The sequence below is a fragment of the Galleria mellonella genome, unplaced genomic scaffold (assembly GCF_026898425.1).
Source record: "Galleria mellonella isolate WM207_F2 unplaced genomic scaffold, CSIRO_AGI_GalMel_v1 utg266, whole genome shotgun sequence".
Lineage (NCBI taxonomy): Eukaryota > Metazoa > Arthropoda > Insecta > Lepidoptera > Pyralidae > Galleria > Galleria mellonella.
Window position 1 is genome coordinate 1,614,170 of NW_026442061.1, and position 22,720 is coordinate 1,636,889.

A 22,720-nucleotide genomic window follows, 5' to 3' on the forward strand; every position below is an offset into this window, starting at 1 on the left:
TCGTATTTCAACCGTGAAGCAGTTGTGTTTGCATGGCTGTGTTTCGGTTTGAAGGGTGAGATATGGCGTGAATTTACTGGGTACAGAGGAATAACACCTGAGTCCTCAGGAATGGCAACGTATGGGGGGTATCATGGGCGAAACAGTATACTCTGTTATGTCCATGGTACTGCTCATGTCTATAGGCGACGGTTACCACTTTCCATCAGGTGGGCCGTCAGCTTGTTTGCCATTCTAAGTTGTATAAAAAAAAGTAAATAATTATAATAATAAAATGTATAAATTATTTTATACTAGCTGTAACCCGCGGATTCCCCTGCGTGAATAAGTATATAAAGTATTCCATGTGCTAAGTTAGGATATAACCTACCTATATACTAAATTTCATTAAAATCCGTTCAATAGTTTTTGCATTAAAGATAAACAAAAACCCATCCATCGTTACAAACTTTCACATTTTTCATATTAATAGGGTCTATACTGGTCTTCTTATTTCTAAAAACTTAAGTCATAAATAAATCTATTTTGTCTATTCCAGTCTTTTGTAAATTTTATTCAAATTTAGAATGTGGCGCAAAAGAAAAAACAAAACACTTTGCGACGTTTGACATTTTTATAATAAACGTTACCTAAGTTATAAAGCGAAAAGGGTTGTTTGTTTGTTTGTAATGTATAAACTTAAAGTACGCAACCGACTTTAAAAATTCTTTCACCTATAGGAAGTGACATTATTGACTAGTAAAATAAGCTTTATATCATTTAAAAAAAAAATATTTACCTGTGTGAAGCTGGACCGGATCGCTAGTCTTATATGTTGAGCTAAGAAATAATTCTAAATTTGCTATAAAATAGACAATAATTATATCGTTCTTGAGTTAATAAATTATCTACCCTATAAAATATTTTTATACTAATAATTTTTATTGCTGGGAGTAATAAACACTACGGTTGATGTTATTCGACTTTTTTTATACAACTTAGAATAGCAAACAAGCTGACGGCCCACCTGATGGAAAGTGGTAACCGTCGCCTATAGACATGAGCAGTACCATGGACATAACAGAGTATACTGTTTTGCCCATGATACCCCCCATGCGTTGCCATTCCTGATGACTCAGGTGTTACTCCTTTGTACCCTGTAAATTCACGCCATATTCCACCCTTCAAACCGAAACACAGCCATGCAAACACAACTGCTTCACGGTTGAAACACGAATGGGACAGAGGTACCCAAGAAAACGACTTTTGCACAAAGTCTCCCTTTGGTGACATCATGTATTGTTGATTTTTATTATATATATATATAATTAAACATTATAGTACCTAATTATATAGTATTTTGTTTTATTTAACACTAGCTCTTTGCCTACTTCATATGCGCGGATTACAGAAATAAACCACTACTTAAAATGACATAACGAAATAAAAAATGCACCAGTTGTTAAGTTAGGCCTTCAGGAACACAACAGTGAAAACGTCTTTCAATTTGGGGACAACAGTTGATGTTGGTGATTGTTAACAGGTTGCAGGCATATTTTCTAACATTATAAATAGAACGTCTTGCAAAATTTATTTTACTTTTAACATAAAAACCATGTTTTTGTCTGAACACTTTACTTTTAGACTTACTTTTAGACACACTACTTTTAGATTTACAAAAAAAAAAAAACAACTTTTTTGTAAATCTAAAAGTAATTCATATTTTGTAAAATTTATCTTAACTTTAACATAAAAACCATGTTTTTGTATGAAATATTAAACTTCGATGTATGGTGTCGCCAATTTTTTTTGTAAATCTAAAAGTAATGAATATCTTTATTCCTATATTTCAATATAGAATTTTTGCCGACTTCAATTACATTTATTGCAATTTATTATTAAAAATATATATTTACTAAAAGAAAAAGTAGCCTATAGCAATCAGGAATAATATACCTTTTTAATAAGTGAAAGAATTTTCAAAATAGGATCTTAGTACCGGAGATTACCCCGAACATCCAGCCTCACAAACTTTACCTTTTTATAATGTTAGTATAGATAAAACATCTAGTCAGAAAGTCTTAAAGTTAAAATTACAACCTACGTGCTTATTTGGACACCTGTTTTATCTACCCCTTTACTGTAGTAAATCTTTTTTCACCCCACTGTTTATATTGTATCTAAAATTACGTAACAAAAGAACTGTAAGCACGTGTAAGTTGAGTAAAAGTGATTTGTTTTAAAGGGAAAAAGTTATTTTTAAGGGACTTTAAAAAGAAGGCCTTCAATTAGTCTGAATTTTTTGCGACTATGTTACGCGATTTCGTTTATAAATTTAAGTAGTAAATAATTACTAGCTTTTACCCGCGGCTTTGTCCGGGTGACAGGTATATGTTAGCTGACTGGAATAAAAAGTTGTTCAAAGTTGTCTTCTCCGTCCCATATAGTGTACGTGTATACCAAATTTCATAGCGATTGTTTAAACCGTTAAGGCACTATGAAGTAGCAAACAAACAAACTCACTTTCACATTTATATGTGAGTGAGATTAGTAGTTTGAATTCATACAAATTCATTAAAAAAGCAACAGCAGTTTCTTGCCCGTTCTTCTTGGCTGAAATTGCGTACCGAATGTGCGGTAGTGAAAAAAATACTATTAAAAAATGTTTAAATCTAAATTTACTTTAATAAAAATATATCCTTCTTTCTTCTTCCTTTCTATAATATTAATAAAAAATAGTAATAATAATCGTTTATATTTACATAAGTGTCTGTGAATTCGTTAGTAACTATGTCCATAAGTGGCTATGTACAAGCACAATTTAAACCTAAGATATGGCTTAAACGTGCGTTCATTACTCTGTGCCAGGAATGTCTGAATGGAACTGTTTAAATAAATAAAAAAAGACAATATACTGTGTTTTGTTGAGATGGTAATTTCCAGACAATACCATTGAGTTACTTGCACGGCAAGACATATTTTTTTAATGTTTGACGTCATTAAATCTACGTATCTAAAATCTGTTTATGTCTAAACAAAAGAAAGTCTGTCTCATTAAAAATTTATTTAGAGTCATTTTAAATTAATTTTTTTTTTTTCAAATAATTTATTGCTTGAATGGGTACATACATTAGGTGAAAATATTTTTTAAAAGTCCAATAATTATAATCGTCTTTATATATATATATATATATATATATATATATATTATGATTTGTGCGTATGTTTGCGTGCGTGCGTGCGTGCGTGTGCGTGTGTGTGTATGTGTGTGTATTTTAATATGTAGTAGTGCGCCACCTACTTACCGTTTGTCTTTTTTCTCAATGTCCTTTACCAAAAAGTTGTCTAAAAGAGATTATATCGCTTCTCATTAAAAATTTTTGTATTTATTATTTTTTATCGGTGTAATTTAAGTGTAAATATATAAAATATAACATAAAATAAAAATATAAGAAACGCCAAACCAGAAAATTTTAGGAATTTTGTCTGTATGTTTGCTACGGCATCACGTAAAAACTGTTGCGCCAAAAGATGCGGTTTTCACAGGTGTTCCTAAAGGTCTAACTTAAAATGTGATGTGTTTTATTTTGATATTTAGTACTTGATGATAAGTGGGGATCTATTTCATTGGTTATCCTACTTCTGAAAACAGACGTACGTACATACAATACCTACGAAGTAGTGGACGAAATGCTACATTATTATACCATACAAATACAGACAAATAAAAATTATTATACCGACTAAATAATAAGTGATTAAATTCTTTTTGTTAAACTTTTTAAATACGCAGTGTTTTAAATTGTTTTTGTAGTAAGACCGCTCGAGTTTTCCAATGTATTTTGATTATTATCACGGAAATGTCACGAAGCGTACATCACTGTTAAATATATAATATATTTATAGATTTATTGATATAAATTATCTTTTTATTATCGTAATACAATTTATATTAATACATACGGATTAAATATCAAATTGAATGGACTACGGATGGCCCATACTGCGTGCCAGTATATCGCCACTTGTATTTATATGCGTAGGTGTATAGATATGTATATAGATCAATAGAGGCCAGGTGGCGCCGAATCCGGAATATTTTTTTTTATACAAAATACATTATTTTTAACCGACTTCAATAAAAGAGGAGATTCTCAATTCTTTTGTATTTTTTATCTCATAACTCCCTCATTTATAAACCGATTTGGAATTTTTTTATTTGAATACATAAGGTAGTTTTTACCGTATAGTTCTGGCATAGAATGGGCCAGCTCTTCTTTTTCCATGGGTGTCGTACGAGGCGACTAAGGAAACTTAATGGTCGAGGAATGGGCAGCAGCGTCCCACTTAAAACGTTACCAAAATCCTAACTGCAATTGCCAACCAACTAGAAAGTGTGGCAACTACTGACTGATGATGATGACATTATTTTTAACAGACTTCAATAAAGAAGGAGTTTTTCAATTTTGTTGTATAGTTTTTTTTTTTTACCTCAAAACTCTGTAATTTGAAAATCGATTTTGTTTTATTTTAATGAAACACAAGGTACTTTAGTTTTAAATCAAAATAACCAGTTTATAGTTCATTATATTTAATTGACCTTTGCCACGATTGAAATTGGTAATTTTTTTGTGGTTCAAAATCTACTTTTAATACATAGTAACTTCTGTCTGTTTACATTCAATTGCTTGTTCAAAATACAATGTTTCCAGCATACAAACTATTATTACATTATTTTTATTGTAACACGTATAAAACAAAGCCGCAATTAAAAGCGTTGTATAACACGCCATAAACTCCCCTCTCCGAGCCATACAATTCTAAAAATGTAATAAAAATAATAAAAACAATTTTTAATGCAACTTTGCTCGTAAATATTCACGACTCATTTGTGGGCTTTTATTAAAATTGTGGTACAAGTAGATAGAGATACCTACATAATATCGTGTTTTACCCGATTGCCAAAGAAAAGAGGTTAATATTTATAGAGTGTATGTATGTGAATGTATGTTTACACCATTGATGCAACTATGTAGACACAAACAGCAAAATGGAGTGTCGTTTAGATATGTCTTAATTCTGGGAGTGTTATTTTTTTATGGATGAAAAATGGAATGGTAACCCCATCTGCATCTGCACTCGGCACCGGGTGCCTTACGGGGCAGACCGTAGATGGAAACTGCCTGATGACGTAAGGGCTCTGCTGCGCGCAAAGAACGCCGCTACGCGACATTATGATCGCTACCCCTCCAACCAAAACCGGGTCCGCCTGCGAGCTTTACAGCGAGAAGTAAAGCATCGCATAGCGGAATTACAGAAAGACAGATGGGATGACTTCACTAGGGAGCTCACCCCCAGCCACACCGCGTACTGGCGCATTGCCAAATCTCTCAAAACCGACCAAGACCTCTCGGACCTGCCGCCACTGGTCCAATCCGACAACACCCTAGCCCTATTCGACAAGGACAAAGCCGAATGCCTGGCTGACAGCCTCGAAACTCAATGCTCCCCAAGCACCCTCCCGGTGCCAGTCGGTCATCTAGAGGAGGTCGAATCCGAGGTGGAGCGGATCGCGTCGATCCCACCCACAGCATCACTCTCCCCCGTCACTCTCGACGAGGTGCGATCGCTCATTAAAAATACCTCTCCCCGTAAGGCACCCGGTCCGCAGGCTGCATCAGGTGAACCGTATCCTTGTTTACTATCTCGGTCGTATAAAAAAAAAATAGAAATATGTTAAAAAAATTCAGAGCTTTGCATATGTATTAATGTTGCTGGAAGTACCCGATATTTTTTCACCCTGTATACACGAAGACGGCATAAAAAAAGGCGGACATTAATAAATCAAATACATATAAAAAGATTAACTTTAGAGATTTTATACTTAGGATTTTCGGAACTTTGTCACATTCTCTTGTCAATTCTATCATTGCTTATTGTAAATATACAACGATATATTTTAAGTATATTTGTTCATGTATGAATGTGTCTTTTATTACACTGTTATTATTATATCAATATAAATATGGAAGTGTGTAAAGATGTTTGTTGCACAAACATTTAAACTGCTGAACGGAGTTTAGTAAAATTTGGTAAACATCCAAGAATAACACATAGAATAATTTTTATCCTAATTCACCTGAAAAAAGATGCACGTTACAGTTACTTATTATCTAAACTAATATTATTAAATGACAAGATTTTTTTTAATTGGTGAAAATGGTATGGTAACCCCGCCTGCGCTAACGGGATACGCTGGCGGAGCACCAGTGAAGGGTGATAAACGAGAATGAAAACAGGCCAGTTAGCCCATCATGATGAATTCATCAGGAATTAACCATGATAGTTTCCAGGGAGAACCGGGAGAGGTCAACCTGGTTGGGTGTATTGCTAGCAATAGGATTCTCAGTCTCCATTACTAACAATCCCTTTCCCCCCTAAATGAAAAGATTTTATTGTATTTTTGTAATGTATAAGAACAAAAACTACTCAACTGATTTTAAAATCCTTTCACCTACAGAAACCTACATTAACAGAGAGTAACATGACTGTATTGTATTTAAAAAAAGCCGTGTGAAGCCATAGCGTATCGCTAGTAAAAATAATCCTCTATACAAACTAATTCCTTTTTGAAACTATGTTTTTTTATTCCGAAATATTCACGTAAATAATTATTAACCATAAAATAAACTTATTAAATATAAAAATAACTTGTTATTTCGATGTGCCGTATTAATGGTATGGCAAGCCAGAAATATTACATTATTTTTTTTAATGTGTTTATAAATTGTGCAGGTAAAAATCCTTTTGAAGATTCTCAGAAACTCGTTTTTTTTTCTTTCTTTTATTTAGAACGTACGTTTAAGATCGGGGTGGTCCGTTAATTTATTTTTTTTTGTGTCCAATATATAATATACATAATATTAATCATCGAAAAATATATATAAGGCTATGTATCTACAATTATATAAGTAATTAGATATCTTCGTAAAAAAAAAAAAACACTCATTGTCCATCGAAATATCAAACGTCGCGATATTATTATTCTTAAATAAAATGTTCTACAACCATATTAATGTTGGCATATTATGAATAACATATGCAAAAATTTGATACATTTAATATGTAAATGAGTTATGTAAATGTATCTAGTTTTCAATTAAATATTAATATATCTCTATTTTATTTATTATTGCTTATTAAACGTATAAGTAAATTTCAAGCGTCTAGTTAAAAACCGGTCAATCGTAAAGTAGGTATGGCCGTATGGCTTCGGTGCCTTGGCGCGGGTTTATTTTATTTTTTATTAAATTTTATCGTTCAATGGGGCGCTTTAGCAGCGGCAGTACGCAGAAGGCCTTGAAATAATTTTATTGCGGACTATTCACGGAAAGCTTTGTTTTACAATACAATTGTTTTTAAGCTTAATAAAAATAAATATGGCGTACGGCTAAAGTGATGATAAGAAAAGAGTATTAATAACATATATATATGGTATATGGGTTGTTATTTTCAACCAACTTCAAAAAAGGAGGAGGTTCTCACTATTATTATGTTTATTAATTAGTATATTTGTTATGTTTGTTACTTTATAACTCTGTCAGTTATGAACTGATTTGGAAAATTATTCTTTTATCTGAAAAGATATACTTTCCGATTAGTCCTATAGAAATTTTTTCACAATTGGTTTAAGAGTTTAGTTTTTAAATGTAAATAACTGGTTTTGTTATAATTGAAGTGGTTTTTTTTGTAGAACAGAATCTTATTTGAGAATGGTTATAAAATTTATAAGTTAGGCAAAAACATCAGTTAAATAAAAAACTATGTTGTAAAGTGATTTTTCTTAAATTACCACGATAATGATAAACATTAACGATAGCCTATGAACGCCAACGGACCTGTCTGATTTAAAAAATAAATTTGTTCTTATAAATATTTCTAATTTAGTACTGCTACAAGAGAAGAAACAAATACCTATTAAACTAGTATATTTTTACAATATAAAAAGTCATCTGGCATGTCCTTGCCTATAAAATTTTTGCACGATTAAAAAAAATATGTATAAAGAAATTATATACATTGAAATACAAAAAATCATTTCTTATTCTACAATTAAATTTATTTTAGAATATTAGCCCAATTAACGTTTTTTGTTACATGCCAGTTTTTAGTAATTAATTCAATTATGAATCACAAATTATAAAATCTTTGGTTTCTATTCGAATTTTACACTATGTCTACTTAATATGATAAAGGAAAATGTAATTTATAATTAATTATAATTAAATTCCGCCTATAAACATAGTTGGATTAAAATACTAGCTGAGGGCACAATGTAATTAGATTAATAAATAAATCAATGTATAAAAAGAAACCTTTAAAAGGCCTTTTTTGGGGGGTTCTGGTTCTAAACAATTAAGGGTTTGGTATATATTTTGATATTAGAATTATATAGATGGATTTCTATTTTCAAATATTTTGGCACAAACAGTCTTTAAAAAATATAGTTACATTATAGTTATAAAAAAAAATAGACGGACGGAAACATATTTAATACAATAGTGGAAGTTTATGTAGGTAGTAAACTGAAATTAACTGTACACGTCGATCAAAAGAAATCTACACTAATCTTAGATTATATAGAAGAGTCTCGAACCTCAAAAACGTATGAAATTTTTGTCAGCTAATTGTGAAATTAACTGAATCGCTTTTTTATCAGTGTTCTATATACTTATGTATACAGTGTATCTTGACGTATTATTTAATAAATAAAATGAGTATTTACGCATTTAAAAGATGCAAAAATTATAACACAAAATAAATATAGAAGTTATAAAGGAATCACTCATATCTATTTATCACGCAAAATTGTATAAACAAGTTGACCCGATTTTCTCGAAGCATTTGTATGGAGACACTCTATCTATATAATCTAAGAAAGTTATATTCCAAAAAATATAGATAAAGAATTATAGATAATGAATATATAGCAACAAAATATTCTTTATATATAATAAGTAAATATAGCATCAAAGTAAGAATAGCAACGCCAACTTATCCTAAAGATAACGTTCTTAATTTTTACTTTGCTCATTATTATTTACTAATTTCTTTCTAATTTCAAAAACCGTTTATTAAAAGTTGTGACGTAGAAGTTTGGATCGTCGTTTGTTAAAAAACTAATATAAAGTTGGTATGGTATCATTATTAAAACTTGGTAATTATTCCCTAAATTAAGACTATAATTTTTTTTTTATTTTCAATCAAATACTCGAGTAAATTCATCTCAATTGAACACAACAAATCTTGCCGGAATAATTTTAAAATTTCTCATGAATACTAGATTTTTTTTTCAATAATAAATACAGTTGTAAATTAACATAATAAAAAAATAATTGTAAATTTGTACAAAAAAAAAATAAACAGTAATAACATGTAAAATAGTATAAATTTCGCTGCGCAACTCAATGTGCGTAACCTAAATTTGGGAATTGTCGTTTTGTAATAGTCCTTTTAACATTATAAATATACATTTATGTAGATTGATTGTTAAACTTCTTACATTTGAATTTTGCAAGTAGACACTCTGATTTTCTATCCTGATTATTGTAGACAAACCCACTGGTTTTGGTTAGTAACTTGTATAATATACAATTTTCATAGATTGTTAGTTTAATTTCTTTCTTTTTTATAGCAGTTTTTAATAGTTTACATTTTTATTTTAAACGAAACTTACAACAAAGTATAGCTACTACATGGGTAAAGAGCAAACATATTGTGTGATATGTCGACTTTTTTTTCCTAAAATGTACAACTAAATGAATTATAAATTTTTAATTATTCTCTTTATAGAAAAAATCATTTTCGCGTCACTTCACGGACGGTACTATAATCTTAATGCGTCTAAACATATTATAGATATAGATATTAATTACATACATAACTACATTAATTATATTATCTTTAGGCACTATCTTCTAATTATTTAATGTTGTTTACACACCGGCGTAACAAAAGTAATAAATAATATCCGTCTAATATTATATAAATTAGTAGATAATGGCAATCGAAATTTTTTGAGTCAAGTAGATTTACAATATCACAAACGCGTTGATGACCCTGAAAAAAACATTTTTACATGCTTTTTGAGAACTTGTCATTTCGCCACAACCTTAGCGTTCTCGAAAGGTAACTAACTCCTTTGAAATGGCATCGTAAGCGACCACAAATAATCCTTGAGACATGAAATCGTCAAATTACACGAACTTTAATGCTATAACTTCTAAATAAATACAATTTAAATAAATATCGACAACAGAGATAATTCATCGTTGTTTCATTTCTTTTTTATCCTCAAATGAGCGTTTCCTTTCTGTGACCTTTCAGTTGCATTCGGTCGATTCAATACAATTGTTTTGTATGTTAATACTGATGATAATCATATTTGATGACATTTTGCATTCATATTCTGTACAAAAACTTATCTTCAACCATTATTTCGTTTATACAACATTACCGGCAAATGTTAACGAATATTCGTTGTGGCGTTCGCTAAATCGTCCGCACAAAAGATACTAAACCAAAGAAACGACGATAAGCAATAAAATCCATCCAGTCAGTGTGTATGCAGCATAAGTATACAAACTTTAAAACAAATGTATACCGCTCGTACATAATTTTGCTTCTGTTTCACTGATAGATAAAATCTTGCAGTATTAAACGGATCGTTTTTACAGTTTTTAACAATGTACAGCAATAAAAATGAATTATATATACATATAAAGTAATAGCAATAATCGACATAATTATCCATTATAATGCATTATCATGGAAGTATCAGTCTATTTTCCAACAACAATGCATCCCAAGATAATAATTTACTATAATTTCCTTTCACGGCAATTTCGCACAATCACGTTTGATTGCTGTAAAACTTTGTGGGCCACATTGTGTTTATTTATTTTAACTCTGCATCGATCATTGTATCATCGTAGCATTCAACCTTTATTATATTGAGGGGGAGAAAAAAACATTCGTCTTGTGTAAACATGGCTTCGTAACAAAGGTGGTGATTCGTAGCTCTGGACAAGTAATTGTAACAGTTATGTTTTCTGTATTATATTAATAAAAGAAAAAGAAACAAATGTAGGGGGGGGGGGGGGAATAAAGGGGCTGCTAGTCACTTTTGTGGTTTCTGTACAGACCTGCAAATTTCCTTTGATAAACAATGAAAAAAAAAACATTCTCTGCCACTGGTTTTTGACATTATAAGTTTTCTATAAAAAGTGGACTTGTATCATTTACCGCTTTGATAAAAAATATCCTCGTAATTATAACTGTACAATCAGATGACGTTATTCTGTCCACAAGTACATTTTGCCTCACAAAAAACAGCAGATTCAATTGTGACAAAACTAGTATAGAACAATAAAAAAAAACAGTATGCTTCTTGTTACCGATTTTGATACAACCTTTTAAAAGGAATTATCAAAATCGCTTCAGTTCTTGGGCTTGTGAATAATGATGATGATGTTAATTGTAACAGCTCTTGCAAATGTGTTAAGTGTTGTTAGGCCTTTTAAAATTTTTCCCATGCTATAAATATATGTTGTTATTTTTTTATTTTTATATTTTAGGTCCAGCCATTAATGAGTCGAAATCTGAAATGGAGACGAAGACAGGCGGTATCAAGGTTGTTCAATTGGCTGTTTTACAGAAACCTTCCAATAACGAACACGATGACTCTGATGGTAAATATCCAATTGGATTAACATGTTTAAAATATTTACAATATTTTCAATGTAGAAAAAGATTTAAAAAACATGTAGTATAGAGTCTGGGTCCATCCAATTTACACTATTCATCATCATCTTCATCATCTTCCTACCCTTATCCCAATTATTATTTAGGGTCGGCGTAATATGGTTTTATCCATATTACTAAAAGATTTGGCTTTTAGTTTTGCGACCGGTCGCCTGCCTGTCGTCAACCCTCTTTGATTTACACAATTATTATAAAAAATCTAATCTCACCACGTTCGAATTTAACGTTTTATTTTCTCATAATTTTACTTTTTTAACACAGAACGATTTAAAAAAAAAAATCTGTTTATTCAAGTTACAATATACACTACTTTTATTTTAACAATAAAAATGAATCGATATCTTGAAATATGTTACCTAATTACGACTAATAATATCTACTCATCACTAGTATATTAATTTAGCTGTCGTACCATTATAAATTAATACGGCATGAAGTATAAATTATGGAAGCTCTTTTGTCAATTCTCATATATATATATATATATATATATATATATATATATATTGTTTATTATATATTCCGTACATTAAATCTTTGTTTAGGCGCAAACTATATATTGGAAAGTATTCATATTTTCAAATGCGACTGTAAGACTCTTCATGTACACAGTAAAACTAAGAAATTGTAAATTCTGTTGTCTGTGTTATGTATAAACATTAGAACATGTTATAAACGAAACCTTAATACATCTTAACTTGGATTTCATTAAAAAATATATTACAGTTATCATTGTATTGAGTATACTAAGCGAAACCCAGTAAGTAATTCTAAAGAAGTTCTAAAAATATAACGGTTTACCTGTTGGACAATGGATCTGTAGGTATTTTATTTATTTATTTTTATTTATTTATTTAAGACAAACAAACAGCTAAAATAATACATAATTATATACTTAAATAGTAATTTGGTAAAAAATAAAATATAAGTAAACGAAACACAGGTATAGACATTCCAAAATACACTGTTACACCCATGGACTCCTCGAGTATTGTCATTCCTGAGGAAGGGTGTTACGTCTCCATAATGTGCAATTCCATTACTACAAGTCTAAACAGCCATGCAAGCGCAACTGCTTGGCAACAGAATCTCGAGTGTGCTAGAATTATTCGTCATCGACACCCCCTTCCGTGTTCATAGTCATCATCTTCATATCCTTATTCCGATTTCTTCGGGTTGGCATAGCATATTTTTATTCATCTATGCTTATAATAAATCTGTAGAGAGGTCAATTCTGTACATGAAATATATGTTCAAAATAAATATCAGGGGGTGATTAGTGATCGATACTGATGCCAAAAATGCAATCAGTAAAATTTTTGTATCTGTCTGTATGTTCGTTATAGAAACAAAAACTACTTGACGGATTTTAACGAAACTTGGTACAATTATTCTTCATACTCCTGGGCAGGTTATATAGGAGTTATATAGGAGCAGAGCAGTGGAAGGGAAATATTGGGAAAACGAGAGAAGTTACTCCATTTTTAAGCTTCCGTCACGTGTGCAGCCTTAATGGCCATTTTTTTAAATTTAAAAATGTCTACCCATGCCACGCCGGGATGGGCCGCTAGTATAATATAAGGTTTCGGCTTTTGGTTTTAAGACCGGCCTGCTTGACGTAACTCTCCTTGAGAAGTTCATAGTATAGTATATTTATTTACTTAAACCTTTATTGCACCACAAACATAAAAATAAACAATGACATATTAACAATTCAAGAGAAATACAGTAGCATAAAGTATAAATATAGATAGATAAAACGTATATCTATTACAGAGAAAGGCAAAGGAATGGATGACGATGAGGAAACAGACTCCAGTGGTTCGGTGTCCGACTCAGCCGCTAATGACTCGCAGGAGGGACGCCCGCACGTTTGCGATGTTTGTGATCTCAGGTACTTTTTTATTTCATATATATAAAAAATATAAATATACAGCGCCATCTAGTATCGAACTAAACAGTTTGTACTATGATTAGATTTTTTTCTTTTTAAAGACATAGATAAAAACTCAAACTATACAGACATTGTCCTGAATATAGATGTTTATATAGTCAAGGTCTCACAATCCGAAATATCTTTCACTGGAAGATAATCTTAAATACGCCACTATCCGTAGTTGACGTGCTAAAACGTTGTTTTGCCCTCTACTGCCACCTATTGGGTTCATTTATTTGATAGAAACTATTTAAAAAAAAAAACAATATATAACACAATTAAGAGCGAAGAAAGAAGCCTACAAGAATGAAGACACCACGCCGGCATACACAGACCATCAGTGTATGCCGGCTGAAGAAACCAAGTGACCCGGAGGTTATCGCCTCCGGAGTTGAAGCCGGGGTAGTGGGGTACACCCCGAGGCCCCTACCTCGCCCGCCCACACATTCGGCGGGCAAGAAATGTCCTTGTTGTTGTTGTAAACTATTCCATCCCTCGAGTTGAAGCAACAAATAATGCAGATGTATAATTTTTTTTTTTATATAAAGATGTCTTAGTAACAAATACATGGTAATAATAAAGAATTCTATACAAGACAATGTAATTTTTTATTAATATTTAAAGTGCGCACTAGTTTTGAAAATTGATATAATTTATCTGTAGATATTTGATAGTGTACTTGCTTAATACTTGATAGTGTAATTGTGTAATTACTTATTTAAAATTATTTATGACGTGTCAACATGGCGGAAAGTCGGCCGTATTCTCATTTTGATCTATATTGCCGCAGGTTCAGCCGCTCGTCGCACCTGTCGCGGCACAAGCTGACGCACACGGGCGAGCGGCCGTTCACGTGCGGCGGCTGCGGCCGCTCGTTCGCGCGCTCCGACAAGCTGCGCGTGCACACCAAGATCTGCGAACGGGTTAGTGCGCGAACACTACCGCATGTGTACGTCTGGCGCCACAGTAGGGGTTGAAGGATTGTTAGTCCATTATTAACAATCCCTTTCCCTCCTACACGACGGTTAGCTTTCTGACAGATTGTCAATCCCTATGGTTGTGGCATCAATCGTTAACCATTCACTGCTTCCCCATACAAGTTTTGCCAGTAGATGCTACGCGTAGCAAGCCAGTTAGCAACCGCAGTTTGACTTTTAGTGATGTTTCATAAGGGATGCTACTGCCTATCCCTCCACTATAAAGCTCTCTTCCTTAGTCGCCTCTTACGAAATATACGGGAAAAGAAAGGGTGACCTATTCTAGGCCGGGACCTACACAGCTATTCTCTATGGTATAAAATTATAATCCCTTGTCTAGCATGCAATATGTGGGAGGAGGGATTATTAGTAATGCGGACTAGCGGCTCTATCATCAGTAATATATATCCTGTCAGGCCAAGGGGAATGGAATTGTTAGTGATAGGAGTATGTACGCTAGAAGGCCGACCTCCGCAGCGTCTCCTCGAAAACCATCGCGGTCAATTTCCAGTAAAATTGTTACGATAGACCAACTGGCCTGGCTTCGACTTTACTTATCATTTACTGGTACCTTCAGTATATCAATAGCCTAGGCGGGATTACCATTCCGTTTTTATCCTATAAAAATACAACAGAATTGGGAATCTCTTTTTCAAAAAGCGACTTGGCGCTCTTTTATAAACCGACAAGCCATACTTTGGTGACGGAATGCCAATACATGTAATTAGATGCTCTTGATCATATTACTCGGAGTAACGTTATTGGTGTTCGGACACCAGAGGGAGACTTTGTACAAAAGTCGATTGCTTGGGTACCTCTGTCCCACTCGTGTTTTAACTGTGAAGCAGTTGTGTTTGCATGACTGTGTTTCGGTTTGAAGGGTGGGATATGGCGTGAATTTACTGGGTACAGAGGAATAACACCTGAGTCCTCAGGAATGGCAACGCATGGGGGATATCATGGGCGAAACAATATACTCTGTTATGTCCATGGTACTGCTCATGTCTATAGGCGACGGTTACCATTTTCCATCGGGTGGGCCGTCAGCTTGTTTGCCATTCTAAGTTGTATAAAAAAAGTACGTAAGTATGTACATTAACGTAACGCCGCGGAACTCCCGGCAGGCGTCTACTCGATACAGGGCATGTCGATCTTTGTTCGGCGGAAGATCAGCAACGCCGCATTGGACGTTACACCCTCGGGGATTATGTCAGTAGTTGCCACGCTTGGCAGGCGGATTGGCAGCCGCAGTTAGGCTTTAAAGTTGTTTTAAAAGGGATGCTGCTGCCTATCCCTCGTCCTTAATCGCCTTTTACGACACCCACGGGAAATCTTCTATCTGTTTGTAGGTGAAAGGATTTTTAAAATTGGTTATGTAGTTTTTGGGTTTATCCTTTACAAACGAACAATCAAATCTTTCCTCTTTATAGTAATACAGATGTGCATGTATAAAGAATTTTTTTGTTAACAGATTTATTTCAAAAGAAACATGCATCTCGCTCATACGTACATGTGTCGCGTAAGTCCGTCCTTTATTTATTTATATAAAATAGATGTCTTTTTAATTGTAATTAAAATTAGGGCAACCCTATGTGGAGTCTGAAGAGAAATCTTCCTATATTTTGACAATGTTGCCTTATTAAAAGTATATAAATGTCGGTTCTAGTCTGTTTAGTTGTTATAACTGTATTATATAAAGTGCGTAAGAAAAAGAATATAACATAATATTCTCTCGACTGGGGGGGAAAGGGATTGTAAGTAATGGAGACTGAGAATCCCATTGCTAGTAATATACCTAACCAGGTCGACCTCCTCGCGGTTCTCCCTGGAAACTATCGTGATTAATTCCTGATGAATTCATCATGATGGGCTAACTGGCCTGTTTTCATTCTCATCTATCACCCTTCACTGGTGCTCCGCCAGCGTATCCTGTTAGCGCAGGCGGGATTACCATAACATTTTCACCCATCAGAAAAAAAATCTCTTGACTATAGTCCTTAGTAGGGAATGGAAAGCATTTGTTGAGCTAGGGGTATGAAAATATGGGTATGCGTTTGTCGGATAAATCCTAATGGGCTAGATTTCCTTTTTGTGAAAATTTATTTCGTTTTTATATATAGAAATGATTTCAACAAGATTTTTTATTTCTTATGTTAATAAGAATATTATAAATAGGAAATATTTGTTTGTTTGTTTTTTTTTTTTGTAATGGATAAACTCAAAGACTACTCATTCGATTTTTAAAATTCTTTTACAAATATATATAATACCTATACAAAGCTACATTATCAACTAGTAACATAGGCTGTATATTATTTTCGTCGTCGTCGGGTCGTACATTGCGCATCGCGAGATCCCTTCGTTTAGTAACTCCTATTCATTCTTCTAAATTCTATTCCTATTCTTTCACTATCCAAAGTATCAGTCTTTGGAACTCCTTACCTCTTGGTATTAGATCAGCGCAATCTCTTGCCTCGTTCAAGAGGCAGGTAAAATCTCATTACCTATCTCTCTAATTTGCTTTGACGTTTACTATGTGTGATTTATCTTGATCTATTTAGTATATTAATGTATTTATGTTTATGTATTCTTATTTATATTATATATGTATGTTTATGTATTGTAATCTTATTTTTATATTTAGAATATTTTGCATTTTGTTTGATTCCCTTTTATGTATTTACTGTGTCTGACTTGCGCCATCTACCTTTCTCTCTGTACTTATCCTTTCTTTATGCCAGGTTGTCTGTAAGAGATTGCTTTTAGCGATAAGGCCGCCTTTTGTATATGCTCATTCTTTATTAATACTCCTTGTATACATCTCTACTGTGCACAATAAAGAGTTTATTATTATTATTATTATTTTTGAAAATTCTATCTACCCGTGCGAAGCCGGAATAGGTATATCTATACAAGTTGTATAAATACTTTTTATGCCAACACTATAAACGCGGCTTATACGTCATCCGTTTATTGACAGTTTTATTAGAAACATTAATAGGACGTGAACGTTCCACACTAAATATTAATATTTGTTTTGTATGCGGTTCTGATTTAAGACGGCAGCGGCTATATTGTCTCTCAGTTGCAAATATATGATTTTCTTTATTCCTTTCATACCACGATTGATGAATAAGTTGCTTATTTTTATGCAACTTAGAATGGCAAATAAGCTTACGACCCACTTATAGAAAGTGGTAACCGTCGCCTATAGACATGAATAGTACAATGGATATAACAGAGTAAACTATTTCGTCCATGATACCGTCCATGCGTTGCCATTCCTGAGGACTAAGGTGTTAAGGTGTACAATAAGTATAGGTGTTAAGTTATAGGGTAACAGAGACATATAGGGTATATTACTAGCAATGGGGCCTTTAGTCCCCATTACCAACAATCCCTTTTCTCCACGTGTCTTTTTAAAATTTGATCATTTTTATTTTATTATTTGTCGATGCGAGAGTGAAAGTATAATATATATGTATATATTATATATAGGCCTATATATACATATATATTATGTATATATAATATATATGTATATATAGGCAATGAGGGAGGCCTAGACAAATCTAAATGCCCAAATATACGGTATATTATGCTGTGTAAGAGAGGAGTCATGTAGCCAAAATTTTCGTGTTTGCAGATCACGAATTATGAAAGTGTATGAAACAAGAAATTTATGTAAAGATACCTTTAGTACTCGTATTAAGTTCTTTCTGTCTACCTAGATATATATGTTTTCAACAGTAGAAACGAAGGTATTTTTTTTTATACAGCTTAGAATGGCAAACAAGCGGACGGTCCACCTGATGGAAAGTGATAACTGTCGCCTATAGACATGAGCAGTACCATGGACATTACAGAGTATACTCTTTCGCCCATGATACCCCTAATGCATATTCCTGAGGACTCAGATATTATTCCTCTGTACCTAGTTAATTCACGCCATATCCCACCCTTTAAACCGAAACACAGCCACGCAAACAGCTGCTTCACGGTAGAAACACGAATGGGACAGAGGTACCCCTAAGCAATCGACTTTTGTACAAATATTTTGTATGTAATGTCACGATCCTACTTCTCATAACATCAAAACATCTGATCCCCTGTACCACGCTTATAAAATCAAGTCGCAGTACTTTAGCTTAAAAATAAATAGTGGATAACGGTGGATAGATATTATATATAAATTAGCTTTACTATCTACATATAAAAATAAGTCGCAAATATTATCTGGCAAGATAAGGAAATGTATGTATTAAAATACCTAATCTGTCGAGTGGCGCCAACGTTAGGTTTACCCGATTATTAATCTATTATAAAATTATGATACATCTTTTTTCCTGGTACATCATGGTATCGTGACAAAATGCTTATCGCAATAAGTGATATCACACACTATCGAGTGGGAATGGACATATCAGTAATAATATGTATTAATATTCGGTGTGTGTGTGTATGTGTATGTGCGTGTGTGTTTATTCACAATGATATTCAATCAATACGATGCTTATCTGAAGTTTTTATAAAAAAAAAAAATAATTAGAGCATAGGTCGGAATACAAAAATCGATTCTTATATCAATATTATATTTTCTATAAACGCACAAACGCATATTTAATAGTATCACTGAAAACGTTCAAGTTTGTCGTTCGTACTGCATCTGTACTGATCGCTAGCTGCAGCTTTCTCACTGTATTGGGTCGGCTGGAAGTGATCTCACTTACAGATAAGAGATGAACAAGGGTGTTTGCTCATAATATTTATAACTGTCTTATACATGTAATTTACGAATGCAATAAAGAAAATATATGATATTCTTTATTCCTTATATTTCCTCTATTCATAGCGCGATGCATGACGAAAATATTATTTTATACTACTTGCAATAATAAGTTGGTGATGCATATTATGAAAAGTGATAATATGGTAACCGTCACCAGTACACATGAATACTTTTGTACAAAGTCCCCCTCTGGAGAACCTTTCTTTCCCGTGGGTGTCGTAAGAGGCGACTAAAGGACGACGAGGGATGGGCAGCAGCGTACCTCTTAAAACATATCTAAAGCCTAACTGCGGTTGCCAATTCGCCTGCCAAGCGTGGCAACTACTGACAAAACCCCCCAAGGGGGATATTAATTTGTAGCAACGTTTCCAGGAGGACCCAACTGTGGATATGGCAAACGAGTCGTCGGGCGGGAAACGTGAGAACAGCTCCGAGGTGATGTCGGGGATGGTGCGGACGACCCACCGGGAGTCCGGCCACCTGGTGTTCACTCCCAGCGGAGACGTGATGCTCCCGCCGCGCTCCTCCACCAACGCGGTGGTGCTGAACTCCACGCTGGAGCCAGTCAGGAATGAGATCCACCCGGGGGACCTGGTGGACCCCCCGAGGAGAGGCCGGGGGCGACCCAGGAAGACCCCGCTGCCTCTCACGCCGAAGATCAAGAAGAAGAGGGGCCGGCCTCCTAAAACTTCGCTAGGTAACGCAATATAAACCTTGATATAAAAAAATTCCACATAGCTGTGTTTGTTCACGTTAATCTCTGAAACCGTTAAACAAGTTTTAATAAACGAAATGTTACGAAGGTCAAATTTGTAGATATATATTGTTTTCTCCAAATTGAGAGATTTTAGTCACCGGTCCGCCATCCTGATCGCCTGATCGTCGCCATCCTTCGTCTATCACCCGTCAGCTGATAGAATATGGTAACTGTCACTTTTAGTCATGAACAACACCATGGATATTACAGAGTGCACTTTAAAGGCCATGATACAATGAATACGTTGCCTTTCCTGAGGACATTAGGATAGTATGCATCTGTCTGTAATTTCAGTTCAATGTCCCACCCTTCAAACCAAAATACAGCTGCTACACAACAGAAAAACTTTTATGGCTACTTCTTACTGAGCAGAGTTAAAAATTATTTTTTTAATCTTCCATCTCTCCACCCCTTCTCGACAGATATGGAGGGGTGCGTGCTGACGAGTGGGTCGGTGATGGGCCCCAGCCCGCAGCACATGTCGCACATGTCGGCTGGCCAGCAACAACTGCTGCTGAAGCGCAAGCGCGGCCGCCCGCCAAAGAACTACCTGCTGCCCAGACCCGGTATGTCCTGCGGCTGATATGCCAATTTCTAAAGTTGTCTCTAAAATTTTATTTTTAAATTGATTTCACTATATGTCAAGCTGGAGAATGTAAAGTATGAAAGAGCAAAAAAGGGGGAATAGTAATATAGTATAAAAATGGATTAAAAAAGTCCTTGATAGACATAAATCGAGGGAAAGCCTGTAACATAACTTTACACAGAGTAGGGTAAAAAATGTCCTCAAGAAATTCAATGTACGAGAATGTTGATTATAACTGTAAAATCTATTATAAATTTAGTTCAGTCTAGTCTTTAGAAATTTCTTGTTTTAGAGATAAACATAGAGAACGATGTTACGGAATCTACCCCATCTATCATCTAGATATCTATCTATGGTCGCATCTAGACTATGGGCGCTTTTGAATTATATATATACGTACATATCAGTCACGCCTGTCTCCCATTAGGGTAGGCGTATTTTAAATTAATAGAAAAAATTGTTTTTAATATATAACAATAAACAAATATACAATAACAATAAATATATAACACGATATTTTTTGTTATATATTTACTATAAATATATTACATACAGCTAAATATGGAACGATATCTAATTCATCCATCATTTAATTTTAAGTGTATAATTTTTCTGATTTCTATCTGTATATAATCATAATTTATCAAACTTGTTTTGTGTATTTTATTTGCTTCACACCGTTTCGCTACTCTCCAATTTATTTATCCACGGAACATTTAATTGACTCCATCATTTTGTTAATAAGTCAGTGACTCAACTGAGACGTTTTTGTTAGATGAATAATGGTAACTTGTATAATATATGTGTATATATATGACTCACTGCTATTATGTGTTTTTGTTTGCAGTCAGTGTGTGTGTTTGTGTGTGAATGTATACCGTATTTTTGTACGCCTCATTGCTTCTAATATACATTGCCCGTTGGAATATTCTCTTGTTTTTGCTAATATTTCCCAGAAATTGTGCATTAGTAAAAAAAATATAATTTATGTTTCAAATTTTGTTCGACTCAAATGTCTGACACGTAAAATATGAAAGTATAATAGGTCAATGACCAGATATGATACATTTAAATTCTTAGGAGTATATTACTCTATCGGAACTGTTGACTCGTCGCGTTTGAAATTCGAACCATTCTTCTTTCATTCCATTTTTTTTATAATTAACGTTCCAATCTATGCATATAACATTTATATTCAATTATTGATCATTCCGTTACACATTAGTATCCCACATGTATATATTTTGAGACAACAAGAGAATAGTACCATGCTTTTATAGTCATCGCTCTAGATACGTGTCTATTCGCCGAACGCTTGTGTGTTGTGCTAACCGCGAGTCTGTCCCTAGGTATGGATATACCGATGCAGTACGGACTAGCCGCCGAATTGAACAACATTTGTTAGTACCAATCACAACAGTAGCATGACAAAATTGTTGATAATTAAACATTCTGGGAACAGTCGACTGTACTAATCGGTATTTGTTTGCAAGGTTCACTCTTGAAAATTCATTGTATTTTTTTTTTAAGTTGTATAAAAGTTTTTTTTTTTTATGGGTGAAAATGAAATGGTAACTCCGCCTGCGCTAATGGGATACGCTGGCGGAGCACCAGTGAAGGATGATCGATGAGAATGAAAACAGGCCAGTTAGCCCATAATGATGAATTCATTAGGAATTAACCATGATAGTTTCCAGGGAGAACCGCGAGGGAGTCGACCTGGTTGGGCATATTGCTAGCAATGGGATTTAGTCTCCATTATTAACAATCCCTTTCCCCCAAAAAAAAAAATATATTAGCACAATACAAAATAATTTTTGATACTTTTTTTGATTTTTTGTGAAAATCTTCAGCTGGATATTACTAAGACTCT

General features: G+C 33.6%; 1 protein-coding gene across 3 annotated transcripts in view; it reads left to right on the forward strand.

The window, feature by feature from the left end:
* LOC113516060 (transcription factor GAGA-like) overlaps positions 1 to 22,720 on the forward strand; it is a 48,217-nt gene that overhangs the window by 17,291 nt on the left and 8,206 nt on the right. Inside the window, exons 6-12 of one of the 3 annotated variants that reach the window (XM_031908759.2) lie at positions 11,616 to 11,729; positions 13,579 to 13,696; positions 14,529 to 14,661; positions 16,187 to 16,234; positions 19,877 to 20,201; positions 20,684 to 20,827; positions 22,197 to 22,247. In XM_031908759.2, coding sequence (XP_031764619.1) covers positions 11,616 to 11,729; positions 13,579 to 13,696; positions 14,529 to 14,661; positions 16,187 to 16,234; positions 19,877 to 20,201; positions 20,684 to 20,827; positions 22,197 to 22,247 — 933 coding nt within the window. The remainder of the gene's footprint in view (positions 1 to 11,615; positions 11,730 to 13,578; positions 13,697 to 14,528; positions 14,662 to 16,186; positions 16,235 to 19,876; positions 20,202 to 20,683; positions 20,828 to 22,196; positions 22,248 to 22,720) is intronic. The other 2 variants (XM_026900404.3, XM_031908760.2) reach the window with 2 other exon arrangements.